This window comes from Liolophura sinensis, chromosome 7, assembly GCF_032854445.1.
Source record: "Liolophura sinensis isolate JHLJ2023 chromosome 7, CUHK_Ljap_v2, whole genome shotgun sequence".
In the NCBI taxonomy this organism is placed as follows: domain Eukaryota; kingdom Metazoa; phylum Mollusca; class Polyplacophora; order Chitonida; family Chitonidae; genus Liolophura; species Liolophura sinensis.
This window is the reverse complement of record NC_088301.1, coordinates 55,523,720-55,542,527: the sequence shown is the minus strand read 5'-3', so window position 1 is coordinate 55,542,527 and position 18,808 is coordinate 55,523,720. Positions and strand designations below refer to the sequence as shown.

The window sequence follows — 18,808 nt, the reverse complement described above, 5'->3', positions numbered from 1 at the left end:
TTCATAGATCTGTCTATAGCCTAGGCCTACGTGGCATATTAAAGAGTGTTGAATGCGACGGCGACGTCTCAGCTAGATCATTTCGCTAAACAAGCAAAGGTAAGACGTTTGGAAATGAAAACCAAAGTGATGTAGTGACCAGTACTAAGCAGTGTGTGCAGCACCAACCAATCAACAAACGAAGGCCTTTGTTATGAATGTGTAGCTCTTCCCTTCGGTGAGGTAAAAAAATTCACAGAAGAAAACCACGGCCCACGATATCCGAAGAGAGACGATTTTCTGGCAGAAATTCCTGGTATTGTGATAGTATTTTAACACATTTGACTTAGAAAAGCTTTCAGTCAAGATTTCAGACTTTACTTGCACGAATTAGGGCATATATCATATTTCTGTAAGTCGGTTTAGACCAGTTAATTTTAACCTAGTTCAGTAATCGGCGATTTGATCATCATGTTGTTGTTGAGTTGAAAAAGTAGGCTAAGCCAGTCCGTGTTTAGCTAGGCCATCCTGGGCCCATATTCTGAGTATCTGACAAATACATGGTAAAGGCAGGGGTTTTCTCATTTGATTCGGTTATTTTGTGTTATGATCATACAAAATATTGTGTTAGATTTTTTTATTGAAAAAGATCTTAGACCAGACGAAGAATAGTCCAAGTCCAGTTGATTGTAAGGTTGAGAATTATTTTAATACGCCATAATCATAGCTGCTCAACGTTTAGTTGAAGTGATGTGGGACACATTGCAGTGTGAATAAGCACTCAACTTACCTCTGGTAAAATCCATGCCATAACATCGCCTCATCACCAGTTAATTTTAACCTAGATCACTACCAAAAGTCGAATCCTGAACACCACAATTCGTAGCTAAATTCAGATTGAGTCTACTTTCTTTCCAGCGGATGGTTGTGATTTCCCGCAGATTCAGTCTGGCTTCCTCTCACCATAATGCTGGTCGCTGATGTAAAAGTGAAATATTCTTGAGTATGGCATAAAACACAAATAAAATAAATAAATCTTAGCAAAGGGACTGGCCTGCTATATAGAGACATCCTGATATAACCAAAATACACACCTGTTCATGCCAGAGATATGGCGGAGCCTTATTTCAATCTGTTCACGCCCCATTCATCAAAAGAAGGATACACTTGTTCATGTATTTAACATGGCTTGACTTTAAAGAGGCATTGGAGAATCTGATCTAAGTTAATACACAATACACAATAGGTTAAGTTTTATAAAGAAAAAACATTATAAAGTTAACAAATTAAAAAAATAAATAAAATAAAATATAACACCCTGCAGTGTAAGGGTAAAGACATTTCATTCACAACAGTTGGCACAAAGCCAGCTGACCCCTGCCAGTGCGTTGTTTTCATCTCTTCAGTTGTATGCTAGATAGGCGTCTCTGAAGTCAAGATGAACACTATGTAAAACCCAATTAAAGAAACATAGATTATGAGATATCAGTGATAAGGTTATTTATCTTCGATACGCTGAAAGAAATAGAGGATATTACTCAGTGAAGGTTGAATTCCATAAATATTTTTCTAGTGAGAGGTAGAAACAATAACCCATGAGATAATAACATTCTATATTAATGATATTTTGACAGTATCATGATTTTGTGTATTTGAGGAAGGTTAAGCAATGTTTTTAGCTGTAGGTCTTTGGACCGCTTCATTGGCCTAATGGTTAGAGCATGCACCTCAAAGTGGGGAGACCTCAGGATCAGTTCCACATCGGATCATACCAAAGGTTTTAAAATTGGCACTAAGTACCGGCTGCCTTGCTTGGCGCTCAGTTCTGAGAGGTGAGGGCAAGGAAACATTACTGGTTGCTTCAGTGTCATGAAGGAAATCCTGACATTTCACATTTATATAAATAATAACAAGATATATAAGTTACTTTTGTTTTTGGTCAGATTGACCTGAACCCAATTAATCATGTATTTAAAGGAAATATAGGTGATAACAGTTTGTAAGATACACTAAAAGGAAGCTTATACCTGTATGACTTTTTCAGCTTCACCAAAGTGGAGTTCACCATGGATGTGACTTTGGAACGTGTGCAGTTCAAGTTTGCATCAATCATTGGAGAGTTATGTAGCAAGCCAGTGATCCTCTCCCAATTTGCCATATGGGTGGACTTGCGATTGGCCGAGTACAAGTTAAAAGGATCAATTTCATTAGGTAGGAAGTTCATGTGTATTATAACGTCAGATGATTACTTGTTTGGTGCTCATTTTTATCACATGTTATATGGTCTACAGTTTGTAGAGATTTAACTTTTGACTTGAAAACAATAACTTTGTAACACTTCGATCAGTTTCCTTTAGGCTTCATTTTTGTATCCTTCATATAGTTTATTCAATGCATGACTTCTCTCAAGGTTTTGAAGGGCTTACATAGAGATTAGAAATAAAAGTAACATTACAGTTGGATGTTTTAACAGATATGTTTACATTTGTGTACTGTTTTTCAATTCAAGACTGTTCAGGAGACAAACCTGATCCTGACTGGCTGAAGGGTATGAAAGAGACTGATGGATTTTCAGATGATTACCCAAATGAAGAGCATCACAAAAACTCGTCAGTGCACTGGCATTTGGCTCACAACAGCAATGTAACTAGCCTGGAGCAAGATAGCATTGCTGAAAGACTTGGTACAGGTGCTGAATTGCAAAACCCAGCCACTATTGTGATCAAAAATGACTCTGATGATGAAGGGCAGGAGATTTTTCCAACTGGTTTACATGCTCACAAAAGGACAAATTATAACCACACTCGAAAGAGATCCAGAGATACTAGTGGGTTGGACAGAGGAGAAGACGGACTTTACTCAGTAATTCATCACAAAGTATTGAAGTCACCAGAACCATCTGTGACTTCACAGACATCAAACCAAAGTTTAATGTCCATAATTGGTGGACAGGACTCTATGCATGAGGCATCACCAGTGTCAGTGGAAGACGCTCAAAGAGACATTGATTTAGCAATGGCAATTCAAATGCAGGAGAGTCATCATATGGGAGATAACTCACCCATCACATACATTCCAGGGAGACCATCACATGCTAAAAGCACAGTCACGAAAAGCAGCCTAGACTCAGACTCATCATTCAACAGTCCACCTAGCAAACCTGGTAAGTGGTTGAAGAATGGTTAAAGAATGCAGGAATATAGTCATAACATATTTAATGTGGGAACGTGTATACAGTGTAATAAAAATTAAGCTACATAATACATGTACTGGCAATCCAGAAATCGCCATATGGTGGGTATATATAATATAAATGTTGTTTTTAACCATTTGAAATGATACATACATGAACTCTAGTCGGTAAGTTATTATGCAGAGATAATTATATAATGCAGTTATGTATGCAGAATTTTGCTCACATTGTATTTCAGTCAAAGGAAAGCTGTAGATTCATTCAGTGAATCTTATTTTGCGTACTGTCTGCAGACATAAATACATGTAAATCACTTTCTGTAAGAGATTGCTTAGTATTACAATGTACATGTACCTAGGCAAGCAGTATGTACATGTAGTTTAACCATGGTGTGTGCCCTAGAAGCAAATATCAGGTAGAATTACTGTATATATGTGAGTTATTATTCTTCAACATGCCATTGTCATATTATGAGACACCCCCTCCTCTTTGACAGTGTCAAGACCGACGGGATGTAAGCAAAATCTGGGCAAGTAGGCCCCTACCTAATTGATTAAAGTGTTGGTCTGAACATATTGATACTGTTTGTGGGAGAGAAGTTGTACAGCGTCATTTTCTTGTGTCATGTCAATAATAGAGCTGGAAGATGTCAAACAGTTAACCTGCCTCTTATCAAGTGCAAATTTGCGATAGCTGCAACATCCTGTAAAAAATTTATGTTTGCTTGCGTACAGTGGACAATTAAAACAATTTAATACCATATTTAATGAATGAAATACAAATGTATGTTTTAACATTTCCACTAGAAGGCTGTACAAATCAAGTGTATACTGGAAAACCTTTCTCTTGACAGCATTAATGTTACTGGGTTTTCTCTGAACAGGCATCATTCAGTGTGTATATTATAAATATGTTGTCTGAATTCATTAACTTTTTCATACTCCTGTAAGATTGAAGAGCATAGACTTGATCTGTGGTTCATTTGTTTGTGCTCCTTTTGGCTTCTCAGAGTAATGTAATGTTATGTAGGAATTGTCAACAGTGAGTTTATAACTGTGAGAAGTGATGATGATACATCTATTTAAATATATTTATTCCACTTTCTCAGTGGCTCAGAAAAATCAGAACATTAAGTTTTCAGCAACTTCTGTCTTGAGTTTTTGTGAAATAAATTGATTTGTGTCAACCTGTCCCATGCAAGTAAAATATACGTGGGACATCAACTGGCTACACTGATGTAGAGGTCTTTAATAATTAGGAATTTTCATACTGCCACTTCATTGACTTCAATGATTTTCAAAACCATTTACTATAGTGTTTCTGTGTTTGGGCAGGTAACTTTGAGTCAGTGCCGGTCCCAGGGACAATTAGCTGAAGATTTATTTAGTTTTAAGCCCTGATCTGTGCATTCTGACGCCCTGTACAGTATGATTGAAGTCAAGTAAATCCACTGACATTACACAAATATGCATGATCCAATAACATGGATATGCTTATATGTTGGATGTTTAGGTCCACGTGATGGTCATAAATTCTGTAAATTTTAATATTTTTTTCTTCTGAAATTAAGTTTCTGGAAAAAAATTAGCTAGAAATAGGCCTGGCACTCTTAAGACTCCTTAACAGATCTGGTTGCATTGGCTTCATGGAATAAGAATTGCATTGTACAACAACATGGGTTAATTTATAGTTTTGCCATCATTGAACATGTGCCATATATTGCATGATAGATTTTAAGTTTCTGTAATAGTTGTTTGCGTGTAAGCATCTTCAAAAAATCAGTGAGCCACGGAACCAAAGTGTCACAGGGGAAATACTTTATTATAATTTTCTGTCATCTGAGCAGATGACAACGGATAACCGTTTGAGACTCTGGTTAAACTTTAAGCCAATAAATCATTATACAGTAATAAGTGTGCACTAACTAAGGCTTTATTAAAACATTTATAAATGATAACATAAAAATTGACAATTATAAACCATTTTTCCCACTTTAGTTGGGAAAGGTGGGAAAAAGGTCAATGATATAGATGAGTTAGTATTAACCTTATCTGCATATTGGTGATCATTTAAGATTGCGTTCATTATATTATATATCATTTTGATCCTTCATTTTAATCTCAAAGGCTAGATGGTTGACCCACATGTTATTTAAATCTAAGGTAGATTAAGACACATGACCAATGATTTGGCTGGTACCTGTAATCTTTCAGATTTATTAGGCATTGTTATAAAAAATCTCAGAATTTTGGGCAACGTGCTTATTCAGTTTGAGAATCAAAATGTCATCAAACACAAGAATGTTATCTCCCATACATGTAGACACTATTTGACTAATTTACCTTCAAGCTGAAATGTGCAAATGAAAGTCCCTACTCAATTTCTGCTGCTAGTGGATTGGCACCTCCTAACACCTCCTGAACGCATGTGTTGTACATGTACCTGTGAATTGAGTATTCATTGAGATCATTAACTCGGCAATTGACACGGCTTGGCCAAGGCTCTTGCCATCTATGAGATCTTCTTGTTTTAAGTGCTAGCATGCACAAAACTATTGTACAGCACTCTAGGTCTTCAACTGCAGACCTGAGATGAGATAGGTTTAAGATGACTGAAAGCTTTTTAATAGATTTTGCATAAGTGGAAAGTTTATCAGTGGGGCAGATGTTCATCTTTCGCGCTGTTTTTGATAGAGGACCAGAATGGAGTCTTGTCAAGTGGCAATAAAAGTTAACACCAGAAGGTGATTTTGTGAAAGGTATGTTGGGACTTCTTATTTTATTTTTCTCTCATGAGCTATCGTAATGTGTATATCCTCTGACACGTAAAGACAAATTAGGTGTGTATAATGGTTTTGGCCAAGCCTGTGTCAACTTTAAGCCATATTTACTGCAAATTTTAGATTATTCAATACATGTATTGCTCAGTCTTTCTGTGTGGTCATCTTGCTTTTTTTATGATTAAATGTAATGATTTGCCCACACAGGTATGTGGTTGATGCCTCCAGGAAGATATAGTGCAGAAGAAGCTGAACAAGCTGGGTAAGACAGTTCTGTCGCATTGTATAACCCGTTACATTCCTATGGATACCTTGATATTAAAACTCAAAACTTATTGGGAATATACAGTTTCTCAGTCGTAAAAATGAAACAATTACAGTAGTAATTCTGCTTTTTCACATGCTAAGTTGAACATAACATTAATCATTCCTGGGGTCTCCATGGCCAAGGTGGTTAGTAATGACCCAGGAACCTCCCACCAATGTCAAATGTCTGTGGGTTCATGTCCAGTTCATGGTGGGGGTATGTGTAAAACACTGATAAAATATTAATTATTCGTTATTGCAGATGGTGGAATTGCTGAAGGGCAGGGGTGTGTATCTTTACCCTCAGCTTTTGATGAGTGCTTTGGGACTGTGTACCAGTGGTAACCGTTCTGGCAGGAGAAGCCACAGTGTCCTGCGAGACGGACAACCTGCAGGCAAGGTATCTCCTCAGCGTCTTCTTCTCCCGTGATAAGATAGTGAATGGGACCCTCAGTCAGACAGCTGAACCACATGGAGGTTCTAGACCCAGTCATTGTCCAGGTTATAACAGGTAAATGTCACTAGATGCAACTGTGCACTGTCAGGTGTGATTAAATTACCTAAGTGTAGTGACATACACTCCCTATGTACATGTACGTATAGATCTAAGCTACTAAATGATCATACACGGTATTAAACTTCAACTGATCATCTGTGAAGTAAAAGTCAGACAGTATCTGAAAGTAAGGAAATGAAAATTTGACTTTCAGAAACACATAGGGGCTTTAAACTGATACTTTTGATACATACGCTTAAGTTTTTCTGACAAGAAATTAATCGTACTTCACAAAAAAAAAAACCTCTGAAGTGGCCCTATGTGGTGGATAAATCAAAGAAATCAACCAAAACGCTAAACTTAGGTAAAATTGAATACTCTTTTTTTTTTCACTATGAAAAACCTGTAGCTTGTAACTTCCATTGTCCTTGACCTATGATGTGATTAGTTAACATCTAGTTGTTACATGCAAGGCTGTCAAGCACCTGGCAAAAGGTTGTGGACGTGGTGGTTTCCTTCACCTATAAGTTTGACTGCTGTCTTATAAGTGAAAATTTCTAGTGTACGTAATTTAGCACAAATTACATAAATTTAAATTTAAATTTTAAATAAAAACACACGTAATTTCTGAAATGTCATCCTTTCTTGTTTGAGGCTATAATACCTATATTGTAGTGATTGGCTATTTTATTGGTATTTGTTAAAGCTTTCCTTTGAATAATTGAACAGATTTAATGCATTTTTATTCTCAAATATTTGTGCATGTTTATTATCCTAATGATAATGAAAATTTCTTTCAAATTTACTTCCAGACTTCTGCCTTCTGAACTCAGATTCCAAACGAAGCCACATCAAGCAAGCCTTGTACCGAAAGATATCTTCCTATAGATTTAAGTACAAACGAAAGGAATCCAGTACACCTCTTGCTGAAATCTCAGATGCCTCTGCCAAGCCAGAGACAAAGTTGCAGGCTAATGCTGCCCCAGATGAACGTGCCATCGAGCACAGATGAATGTTTCAACCCATCCTCAAGTGCATATGGTGGCTGTCTCTGTCATGTATACTTTCATCAGTTCAATTAAAATCACATCACATATATAAGCTGCCATATTTTTACATACATACATTTGTTGCTGAGAAGCCTGTCCAGTTAACTCTTGTGTCAGATCGGCAGTCCTGTAGGATGCAGTAGTATGGTGGCAAAAATTATGACCAGATAATATGCAGTTTATTGGTTGATAAAACTGTGGTAGAATGTTTAAATACATGCCATTTTAACAGAGAAAAACTGGTAGATGGTTTGGTGTAGTTGAACATGTAATTCAAAAGACCCAATGTCTCAGTATAAACATTAGGTGAAGATGGAGCCAGATAAATTCAGATAGTTCCATGAGCTCTATGTCTTATCAATGGAGCCTCTGAATTCAGAAATGAACTCACACAGCACAGACTCTAGTACCCTGGCACTGTGGTCGTAGGTGGAAAAGTCTACCAATAACCTGCGGAAGGACGTGGGTGTCCCTCGGGCTCTTCCTCGTTTCTTCTTACAACAAAGCTGGCTGCCGTCATATAAGTGAAATATTCTTTAGCATGGATACAGGACCAACAGGACCAATACAATAAATAAATCCCAAAGATCCAAGATGTCCACAATACCAGTTGAATTATTACATGATTTCTTGATGTTTAGGACAATATTACTCTGAATTTAAAACCATGGATCTTATATTCATGTTTACCTGTCACAATTCCGAATTGTGTACTATTATAAGGGCAATTCTCCCATTTAGGCAGAAAGGTTCAGTTCTTGCTACAGCAGCTCACCTGTGGATTTCTGAAGTGTTAAACATTCAGAAGTGTTTCTGGTGTGTTGCCTCACTGTTCTGTTATAGGTATACAGATGATCGGATATTAGTTCTTCCTACAGCAGCTCATCTATGGATTTCTGAAGTGCTAAACATTCAGAAGTGTTTCTGGTATGTTGCCTCACTGTTCTGTTATAGGTATACAGATGATCGGATATTAGTTCTTCCTACAGCAGCTCATCTATGGATTTCTGAAGTGCTAAACATTCAGAAGTGTTTCTGGTGTGTTGCCTCACTGTTCTGTTATAGGTATATAGACGATCGGATCTTAGTTCTTCCTACTGCCGCTCATCTATGGATTTCTGAAGTGTTAAACATTCAGAAGTGTTTCTGGTGTGTTGCCTCACTGTTCTGTTATAGGTATACAGATGATCGGATATTAGTTCTTCCTACAGCAGCTCATCTATGGATTTCTGAAGTGCTAAACATTCAGAAGTGTTTCTGGTATGTTGCCTCACTGTTCTGTTATAGGTATACAGATGATCGGATATTAGTTCTTCCTACAGCAGCTCATCTATGGATTTCTGAAGTGTTAAGCATTCAGAAGTGTTTCTGGTGTGTTGCCTCACTGTTCTGTTATAGGTATATAGACGATCGGATCTTAGTTCTTCCTACTGCCGCTCATCTGTGGATTTCTGAAGTGCTAAACATTCAGAAGTATTTCTGGTATGTTGCCTCACTGCTTTGGTATAGGTGCATAGATAATCTGACCTCTGTTTGAGTGCCGCTGAAAGTTTTTTTTCAGTTCATATTTTGAGACAGGCAAAGTTTTACTCATCATTTTGAATGACATTTCTTATACAAGTGTTCTGTTCTCAATGTTCTCGAAATAACTGATGGTTGTCAGTTGAAAGACAAGATAATGTAATGGGTGAACATTGTACAAATATGCGTTAAATGATATGACGTGTTTCATTAGGTGTGCAATAAAGATGAATGACAACAGGATTATTGTGTATGTTTTTATTACGATATTTACACCTGTTTCAAGACCGCAATACCCTTTGGAATCCGTAAAGGTAGAAATATGTTTTTGTATCATTCGTATGCTATTACATCAGACAAACAAAGATCTAAGAAACCATATTCTTGAGGTTTCGTAGGTAATGAGATAGATGCGTCGGTAAATATCACCTGTCCTGTTTTATATTGCCTCGCACAGTGTGGTTCATTTCCATTTAACCCGTTGATACCTCGTATTAACTTCCAGAGGCCCTTTGAAATAGTGTTAATTTTATGAGTATAATAGCCCAGAAGACATCCAAAAGTTGTTGATGGAAACGTTTGAGCTTATGGCAATTATTATGTTATATAAGTTGTTAGTTCTTCATTTGAGAGATGCTTAGGGGAATACATGTAGTAAGCGGCAAGACTAAAATGATTGAAATCCTTTATTTAATAGTAGCAGTCGGGTAAGCTGGTAGTAAGACACATAAACTTTATTGTTAAGACCGGCAAAACCTATAAACGTATCTTTTTATAGGAATGTAGTATGCAGTAGCTGTCTTAATGCATGTTAATCAATCCCAGCCTTTACATGTGTGTTAACGTTACCAGGACCGTCAATGAATTTGCTCTTGATACTCGCCCGATTGCATGCATGCTGGTTTCTTGAGGTGATATTGACGCTGCTCGACTTACGCCGTCTATGGCTTTCATTGACAGTGCCACACAGAGGACAGAGGCCTGTCGACGAGCGTGAGAATTTTGCAGCTGCCATTGGAGCCAAGAACCTCGAGTGGAGATCTCTGGAATTCACTGGCCCTTTCTATCGCCATCCCAGAACCAGCCAGACCCTTAAAAACACAAGTAGTGCCGGCGGGATTTTCCGTCGTTGGCTGTCAGGAGAGCCTCATGCTGACAGTAGGCCAATTCGCGAGATCCCGCCTGAAGTGCTGGACGACTATTTATGTGACTTCTTCAAGAACGTGAAGAAACGTGATGGTCGTAACTACAACCCGGAGTCGTTCAGTACCTTGAGACTCAGCCTTAACCGGTATCTGAACAAGGAAGGCTTTGACAGCTTTACTCTGAGATCCGCGATATTCAGTCGGAGTAGACAAGCTTTTAGTGAAAGAAAAATGGAATTAAGTGCGGATATTCAACAGGGGGACCCATCTTCATAACTTATTTGAAACTCCTCATCACTGTGATCCAAGTCTGGGCAATAATTCATGTTTAAATACTACACAATGCGCACCATGCATGCCCTATGTGTCTTGTCCAAAAATTTAGTACCAGCAAGCTTGGTTAAAGAATGCGTCTTACCATGTGGGGTATCTGTGTTAAGTAGTCATGTGGAATCGTTACTGACTATCTGTATAATATACACAGCTGACTGTTCCAGCATTTACATCACCCAACATCCATGTAGGGTGGAGGAGGCCTGTTGTTTATTACTTATTTCATTTCACAAGATGAGTCTTTTTATGACTTCTTTGGAAGTATTAACTTCTATTGTTTTGAATTATTCTCGTATACCACAGGCATAGATTAAGAGATGTAATTTCTTTGTTTAGTTATCCTTTTTGAGAAATGATAAGATTTAAACGCAGGCTGCTTTAAACCAGCTTTTAACGACAGTTACTCAAGTTCAAGCGTGTTTTGTTCAAACAGGTGCTTTGTATCATCTTCACTTTAATCTGAAATAGTGAAGAAATCTCGTAGACCGTATATGTGCTTTGTCGTTGTGGTAATACCCCATAGTTTTATTGCTATTGGGAGCAATTTTTACATACCTTACTGAATGGAACCTGTCGAGTGGGTATGTGTTCAGTGCATTCTGGAACTGCAAAACACTATACTTTGTCCATTATAAATAATACTAAGCCGTAAATCTTTTATATGGATGAAATCTCCACCTGTCTTTCATCTATTACTTTTTATTCTATCAGTTTACCTTTTCAAAGTTGTTCGTAAAAAATTACATTTGACTGACGGTAGAACGACTTGAAGACAGAATATGTCATCAGCCTTTAGATGCGATCAATCTTTGGGCTCCAAATCACTTTATCTATCCAAAGGTTATATAATGTGAAATTCAGTTTTATGTGCATGGGTTTCGACTGGAGAATTCAGCGTAGAACTTGTAAACGACACTGATAAAGATAGATGAAGTCAGTAAATATATATGGCTGATGTTGAGCCATAAATATGTGCCTAGAAGGTTAAAAGTTTTAGTAATTACATGACGGAAATCCCATTCCAGTCAGCGAAACTAACAACTTTGCATTAACATTCCCGCTTGCATTATAAGTTTCGAGACTTAAGAAATATTAAACTTTTCATGGGAGTCGCTCAGATTTATTCTTTTCAATGTAGATAAGTTACTGTTGGTTTCTTTCCAAGTGATTTATCATTAGGAGCTTCTGTGACTGTACAAAGGTGATGCTATAAAGCAGCCGTGTTATTGCACGTTGTTCCATTATTGCAGTTAACTTTTCCAAAAATGTTTGAGGATTATTCAGAATTCATCCAGAAAAGTAATGAAATGAAAGATGTTTATTGTATTTTTACCGTAAATGAACCCAGTCAATGTCGAAATACGTTACAAGACAACCTTTCTTAGTTTACGGTGGAAAGGTAACCTCAACAAAACATTTACGGTTGACCCCACTTCGTCTCTTGCAGCACGGATGTGTAGCCGGACTGTGGCACCGCGGCACTTCTCAAAAAGAATTCTGTCCGATGTGAGAAAGTTTCAGAGTTGGGTGAGCGGCCCTCAGTATAAGGAAATAAGGCCTATCCAGGATATCCCGCCACAAGAACTGGACGGATACATGGCAAGTTTCCTTAGAGGTGTGAAAACGCGCCATGGGGATAACTACGACCCCAACTCCCTGCATTCACTGAGAAGTAACATTGACAGGTACCTGAAAGACAGTAATTATCCTTACTCACTGACCAAATCGGTCGAGTTTTATCAAAGTCAAGCTGTGATGAAATCACAAAGGAGGCAGCTTATAGAAGATATCAGTTTAAGCCACGGCGAACTTACTCTCCTAAAGGAGCAAAACTTACTTACGATGGACACTCCGGAGGCTTTGATAAAATCAGTATTTGCCATGATGTCATTGTGTTTTGGCACCTACCTGAAGTCTCGCGGTGAACATTGCAACCTGTATTGGGGCGATCTGGATTTAGAAGAAGACACTTCAATGGAGGGATTTCTGGTGCTCGCAGGAACTATGTCTAAAGCTGTCGGAAGTTCTCGGTTAACTAAAGCTCTTGGTCAGCGGAGTGTGCGAGTGCCGGCCGACAAGGAATACCCAAACTGTTGCCCAGTAAGATTGTACAGGGAATACAAGAAGCGTAGGTCAGCTGATAATTTAGCCCCAGACACACGGTTTTACCTGCGCCCGGGGACCTTTGGGGATCCTGACCTGTGGTTTAGCAGTACATTGCCGGTGAACAATCAGTTTTTGGGACAAGTGGTGCGGGAGTTGAAGGCCAGGATACAAGAATGTGAAGTACAGACAAACGAGGACGGCCACTCTTGCTAGATGTATGCGACAGTGCTAAATGATGTATGAAGTTTAGATGGTTGTGCAGTGGTGTGTATTTCCGTTGTTAATAACACTGTATATTGATGTTCGACTACGGTGCTCTTTTTTGTATGATAAATTCGTCCTGTCTTTCACCTTTACCACGCTACACAATTACGGGCCTTGAGTGAACAAATGTGCCCATGTACAGCAGATTGTCACTGACCCATGTCTTTATTTAAAAAAAAAAAAAAAAGCTGAAGACTGAACTTGGCCAAGAGCTGAAGCAGTAGTCTGAATGATAGTCCGTCAAAAGTATTTGTTGTTCTGTGGACTTGCCGGGGACTTAAGTGTTCATACAGAACAAACGATTAAGCTCCTCATTCATGTTAGGAAGATTTGCAGTTTTAAAATACAGGTAGTGAAATATAGGTGTAGCATCGTTAAGTTTTCATGAATGAGACGTTTGAAACTTATTGAGCTGAAGATAGCAAAAGTCACTAAGTTGGAGATATTCGGCGATTAACACCACTGGCTATATTGTTTTCACTTATCTATATAAGGCTGAAAGAGTATGGAGCCTTTCCTTTGCTTCCTACACATTTACGGACACCCTCAGGTTCATATGCTTAGTCTCACGCTTGCATAATGGAAAGGCTTATAAGATCCTCATAGAAAATATGTACTATTATATAATTATACCATTCAGCCAACCGCCATCCATGTGTATAACAAGGGAGTGGAACATGTCTCAGTGGTAAGGTGCTGGACTGAGACTCCCAACCGCTGGCAAATATAGAAGTTAACATTTAAACTTGGACCGCAAATTTCTATATTCCACTGATTCCCTTCTTGGTGAGAGCATGCATTTGGAACTTTACGTTCCATCAGTGTGCATTGCGTGAAAACCTATATGTCAAACGTAGGTTCCTCTCTAACTTCCCAAAGTTCTGTGGTTTACTCCATTCACTCCAGTGTCTTCTACCCGTAAAGATGACCGAGATAACATAAAAAAAAGGAATGGTGTGTAAACAACATTGATGAAAATGTGTGCAATCTGTGTTGCTTTACAAATGACGTTTGATCTCACTTTTCGTATAGTTTCCTCACTCAAAGGCCTTCATGTAAGATTAGGATCAGCCGACAGTCTGTTAATGAGGCGGCAAACATTCACCAAGGACATCAGCTTTAGAAACCTTTCTTCTACTGTTGTTGAGGGATGATATATTTTACTATTATGATCTTACTATTATGATCTTACTTTACTTGTTTTATATATTGAGGTAATAGCCCGTATTTTATTTTAATAAAAGTATTGGTAGGTGATGCAGTAAAGGACAGCGTTTTAAAATCTGCATGTATATGTATAATCTGTGACATCGAGTATTTAATCTTGGTCGGTCATTCGACTTGTAGGTATTTTAGTAGAATAATTCAAAGCATCATATCTTCCATAAATACAAGCTTTGCTTTAAATTTGTAGACTTCTGTTTAACTATAGTATACTTTACTGTTGTACTGAGTGTGTCATACCTTTGAGTGGGTCAGTTGTTCGTTGTTATCTTACGGGATATTTTTATCAAGGTAAAACACTGAATTTCCCCCATATAATCGAGGATCGCATATTGCATTATGCAGTGGATAATATATCACAGTAAGTCATGAGTTTTAGATATGCCAGAACCATAGTCATCCAATACTCAATAACAATTGTCGTATTTGCACAACAAGGAAAAACAATTGTTGGCGTTTGGACACGAAATAGGACCAATATAAGATGTCCATATCTTTCCATTACTAAAACCCAAGAATGTATACGACCATTTAATTCATTCATGGCGCGGCTTACCTAGGGAATGCATGACAGCCCTTCGTGATTAGTCTAGGGGTGCTGATGGTTGGCGATATATTCTATTGTCTTTGGTTTCCCAGGTGCGTCAACACAGGATGTCCGGATGTCTACAGGACAAGTAATGCAATCCCCATTCCCCACTGGTGCTGAGGACACCTTCAGCGGCAGGACAACGGCGACAATGCGGAAAACTCGCAGCGACCTCAACATATTCTATGGCTGGCTACAGTCTGAACCGTACAGGGATGACAGGCAAATCGAAGACATACCACCTGACCAGCTTGATCAGCTTTTGGCAGAAATGTACACGTCACTCAAGCCCAGAGATGGCGGCGAGTACGATCCGAAGTCTCTGAAGTCCGTGCGAAACAGTTTAGAGCGTCATTTACGTGACAAGAGTTATCCTGTCTCGACGGTGGCTGCAGGGTCGTTCGTGAAGAGCCAGGAAGCGTACAAAAAGCGAATACAAGATCTCAAGGAGTCTTCGTTCCTCAGCAGAGATGAGCTTATGGGACTCAGAGATAAGATATTTGATGTAGATCTGTCCAACACTGAGTCACTTCTTATCGCTATGTTCTGGATCACATCGTATTATTTCTCGGACTCTTTAATCAGTAAAATTGACCATTTCAATCTTTTGTGGGGCGATGTGGAATTGCTTACCAAAGACGACGGTCGGGAGTATCTGACGTTAACGGCTGCTGCCTCCAAAAGTAAACCTGGGAAACATCCAACCGCTCCGTCAGCATTTGAGGCTTTAGCTGAACCGGATGATCCAAAACGCTGCCCTGTCCGTGCTTATAAACAATATGCCAAGCTAAGGCCAGGCTGCTGTGGTGCTTTGAGTAAGTTTTATAACCAGCTGTGTGTACTGGCGGAAACTGGAGTGCTGACGTTAGCTCCGACGCCGGCACCAATGCGAATGGTGAGCAGTATACTGAAGGCCATGAAAGAGCGAGCCACCTATAGTCTCACCGTGGCAGAGCCTTTGGAAGACGTTCCATTCCCTGAACCCTATGTCCAGTAAGAATCATCCAGAGGAACTGTGCTTGGAAATAAAACTTTGGATTGTCTTTTGTGACGAGGGATTTCTTTTGATGTCTTTATCCGAAATGTTGCAAAGTTCGGGTGTTTGGCGTATCCGACGTTCCAGCTAACACCGATGGTTTTGCTAGTTAAATGCATAAGTTTATGGCTTAGAGGACAGATGGAGAGGAAGTATGGAACAACCTTATTTTGGTCGATTATAAAACTGATTTTTTTAAGTCTGAAATTCCATAGCTGAAATCCCACGTGTGCGGATGAAATAAGTAAGCCGGGCTGTAGAGACACTGTGTGAATGGGACAAAAAAGTTATCAATGGTCGTTATATACAACATTATTTGACGATTATTTATTAGTTTAAACTACTCACGATTTCTTTAGGCTGGTGTGCTTTGTCAACTCTACAGGACATTCAAGTTTAGAGCGTGTTCACTTCTCTCTGCTTTCCCTCATGTTTTATTCAAAAATACTTCCAATATCCATACTTTTGAATTTATGTGAAGAAATGACGTTTTATGGGTTCATTAATAGTTAAGCTAAACTACTGAATAAGAATTCCATACAAATATAGTAATTTAGAGGTATCCCTGTTGTATGTTTGCACATATCTTGTTCTTCTTAAAGGCGGGAACGCTTCGGTGGTTAGAGCGTCCGTCTCGAAATCGCGAGACCCCGGGACCAAACCGGAGAATTCCTACGACTTTAAAAATGGTACTTGCTGCTACCTGACTTGGCACTCAGCACTGAGAGGTTAGAGCAAGGTTGCCCCGATGTCAGTATAATATGATTGTGTGGGGTGTTATGTCTAGTGTCTTCAAATGACTCCTCGTCGTCATATGACTGAAAAATTAAGTACGACGTGAAACCCCAAGCATACCTACATTCTTAAATCCGCAGGGATAGCGTGCTAGCGCGGAAGAGTGAATGGGCTTCTCGTGAAGCACACTGTGAGTTCAAGCCAAGCTTACGCTGGCTTCCTCTCCGGTCGCACGTGGGAAGGCCTTCCTACAACTTGCAGATGATCGTCTCTTTCCCCGGGTTCTGTCTTCCTTCCACAATAGTCCTGGCCTCCGTCGTATAAGTGAACTATTTTTGAGTACCGCATATAAAAGACCAGTCAAATATATACAAATATATTTTAAATATCAACGCTAAAATCTGGTAAGTGAAATGTATAGTCTAAATTAACATACTGATATCTATATATGAACTAATGTTATGGTACAGAGCGAAATGTTGACCACAACAGGTGTATTTTAATCTGGAAGGTTTTACAATTATAATAACTACCACTGGATAAAAGGATCAAAAAATACCGCTTTGACGAACATCTATTCTATAAATTCCTTAATTCCTTTATGATCCCTTACAAAAACGACAAATAATTAGAATGTATTGTTCAAACACAAGACATGATGAATACTTATTTTATTCCTTTATTATACCAGAATCATAGTACAGTCAGAGAAATTTATTTAGTTATTTATAAGCCCAGCTCATGCTGTCTTCATCTGCGGCCGGAATGTCTGTCTGCAATGTCTGGGTCCCCCCCCGCCCCCCCCCCCCCGGCTCTGCTCGGTTTCGTCGTATAAGCGAAATATTCTTGAGTACGGTGTGAAACACCAATCGAATAAGTAAATACACCATAAATCTGACTACCATCGTATAAGTGAAAAATTCTTCAATATTGCGTTAAAAGAAGCAATTAAATAGAATCCAAAGATGCATGGAATATGCAAGGCGACGATGCACCGGCCTTTGGCAAGGTAATGACGAAGATTCCTACAAGTGACATAGATATGTACTCCATGCATATTTGTTGGCGTAGGCTTCTGGTCTTCAACGAACACTAGGCAGCGCAAAATCCAGTCAGCATGCATGGCACCACGAACAGTGAACGCGGGAGTATCCACAAATTCTCTGCCCAAGTGCTCCGAGAAAGAACATTATGTAATTAATACGTTCTGAGACTGACGTCACATCCGATGATTTCGCATATAAGTCTTAATAAAAACTTAAGTCAAAAATTATAATTATTTTTGGGAAAAAATTCTTGCGTTAGTCCTATGCACCATGTGTAGTGAAATTGCAATTCTGGGGCAGCATATAGAGTAAGAATAGAGCAGCGACGACAATATGATAGTTGGCAAATGGTCACACGAAACCTGTGGAATGTGGCCTGTTGTCAATTTACCTCAATCAGGGTTTTTTTCTAACGTTTATGTAAATGCATAATTACTAGCGAATTACACGTCTCTTATACCATCCAGGCTTAAGCAGAATTAGATTACAAAATGCAGTGATGTTAATTGCAATTCATTAGACGTCACTGATCAAGAATATGACCAGAACGTCACATTTAGCGTACCATAACATTAAAACTATGCTGCGGGGTTTTTTTTCTAATACTTTGTTTTCTGTTCCACAGAAACCATTTCCTCAGAACCTTTTTACCAGAATTCACGAAGCACAGAGGCTGTATTCAGTGATAAAGAGCAGTATGTTTTGCAGTCCGAAGGTGAAGTCGACAATTCGATCGGGAAGAGAATTAAACAAGAGCCGGTGGATGATGTAGCGTATGAATACCAGTGGAATTCAACATCAGTTGAGCCAAACTTCGTTTGTAAGGCGGAACCTTCGAAAGGAGATGATGGTACGTGTTTAAGAGAAGATTATGTCAGCGAAAATCGACTAATTACGGACCGTTCTTCAGATTCTTATCTACAAAAAATCGTTAAAAAAGAACCGCCTCCAAGTCCCGCGGTACAACCGACAAGGCGGCCTTTTGGATCTGCATCTCAAACGCTGCT

At 38.8% G+C, this 18,808-nt stretch overlaps 1 protein-coding gene across 1 annotated transcript; it reads left to right on the top strand.

The window, feature by feature from the left end:
* Positions 1-244: 244 nt before the first annotated feature.
* On the top strand, positions 245-18,608 carry LOC135470399 (uncharacterized). The gene is made up of 5 exons (XM_064749318.1): positions 245-295; positions 2,024-2,190; positions 2,489-3,142; positions 15,035-15,977; positions 18,427-18,608. The coding sequence occupies exons 2-5, from the start codon at positions 2,046-2,048 to the stop codon at positions 18,485-18,487; spliced, it is 1,803 nt and encodes a 600-aa protein (XP_064605388.1). The 5' UTR covers positions 245-295; positions 2,024-2,045; the 3' UTR covers positions 18,488-18,608.
* The last annotated feature ends 200 nt before the right edge of the window (positions 18,609-18,808 follow it).

What these genes read in the sequence shown, in the direction of transcription:
- LOC135470399 (XM_064749318.1), top strand. Translation starts at nt 2,046, where the DNA reads ATGGATGTGACTTTGGAACGTGTGCAGTTCAAGTTTGCATCAATCATT. An exon ending in AAAAGGATCAATTTCATTAG is followed by an intron (nt 2,191 to 2,488) that starts GTAGGAAGTTCA and finishes TTTCAATTCAAG; the next exon opens with ACTGTTCAGGAGACAAACCT. An exon ending in TTCCCTGAACCCTATGTCCA is followed by an intron (nt 15,978 to 18,426) that starts GTAAGAATCATC and finishes TCTGTTCCACAG; the next exon opens with AAACCATTTCCTCAGAACCT.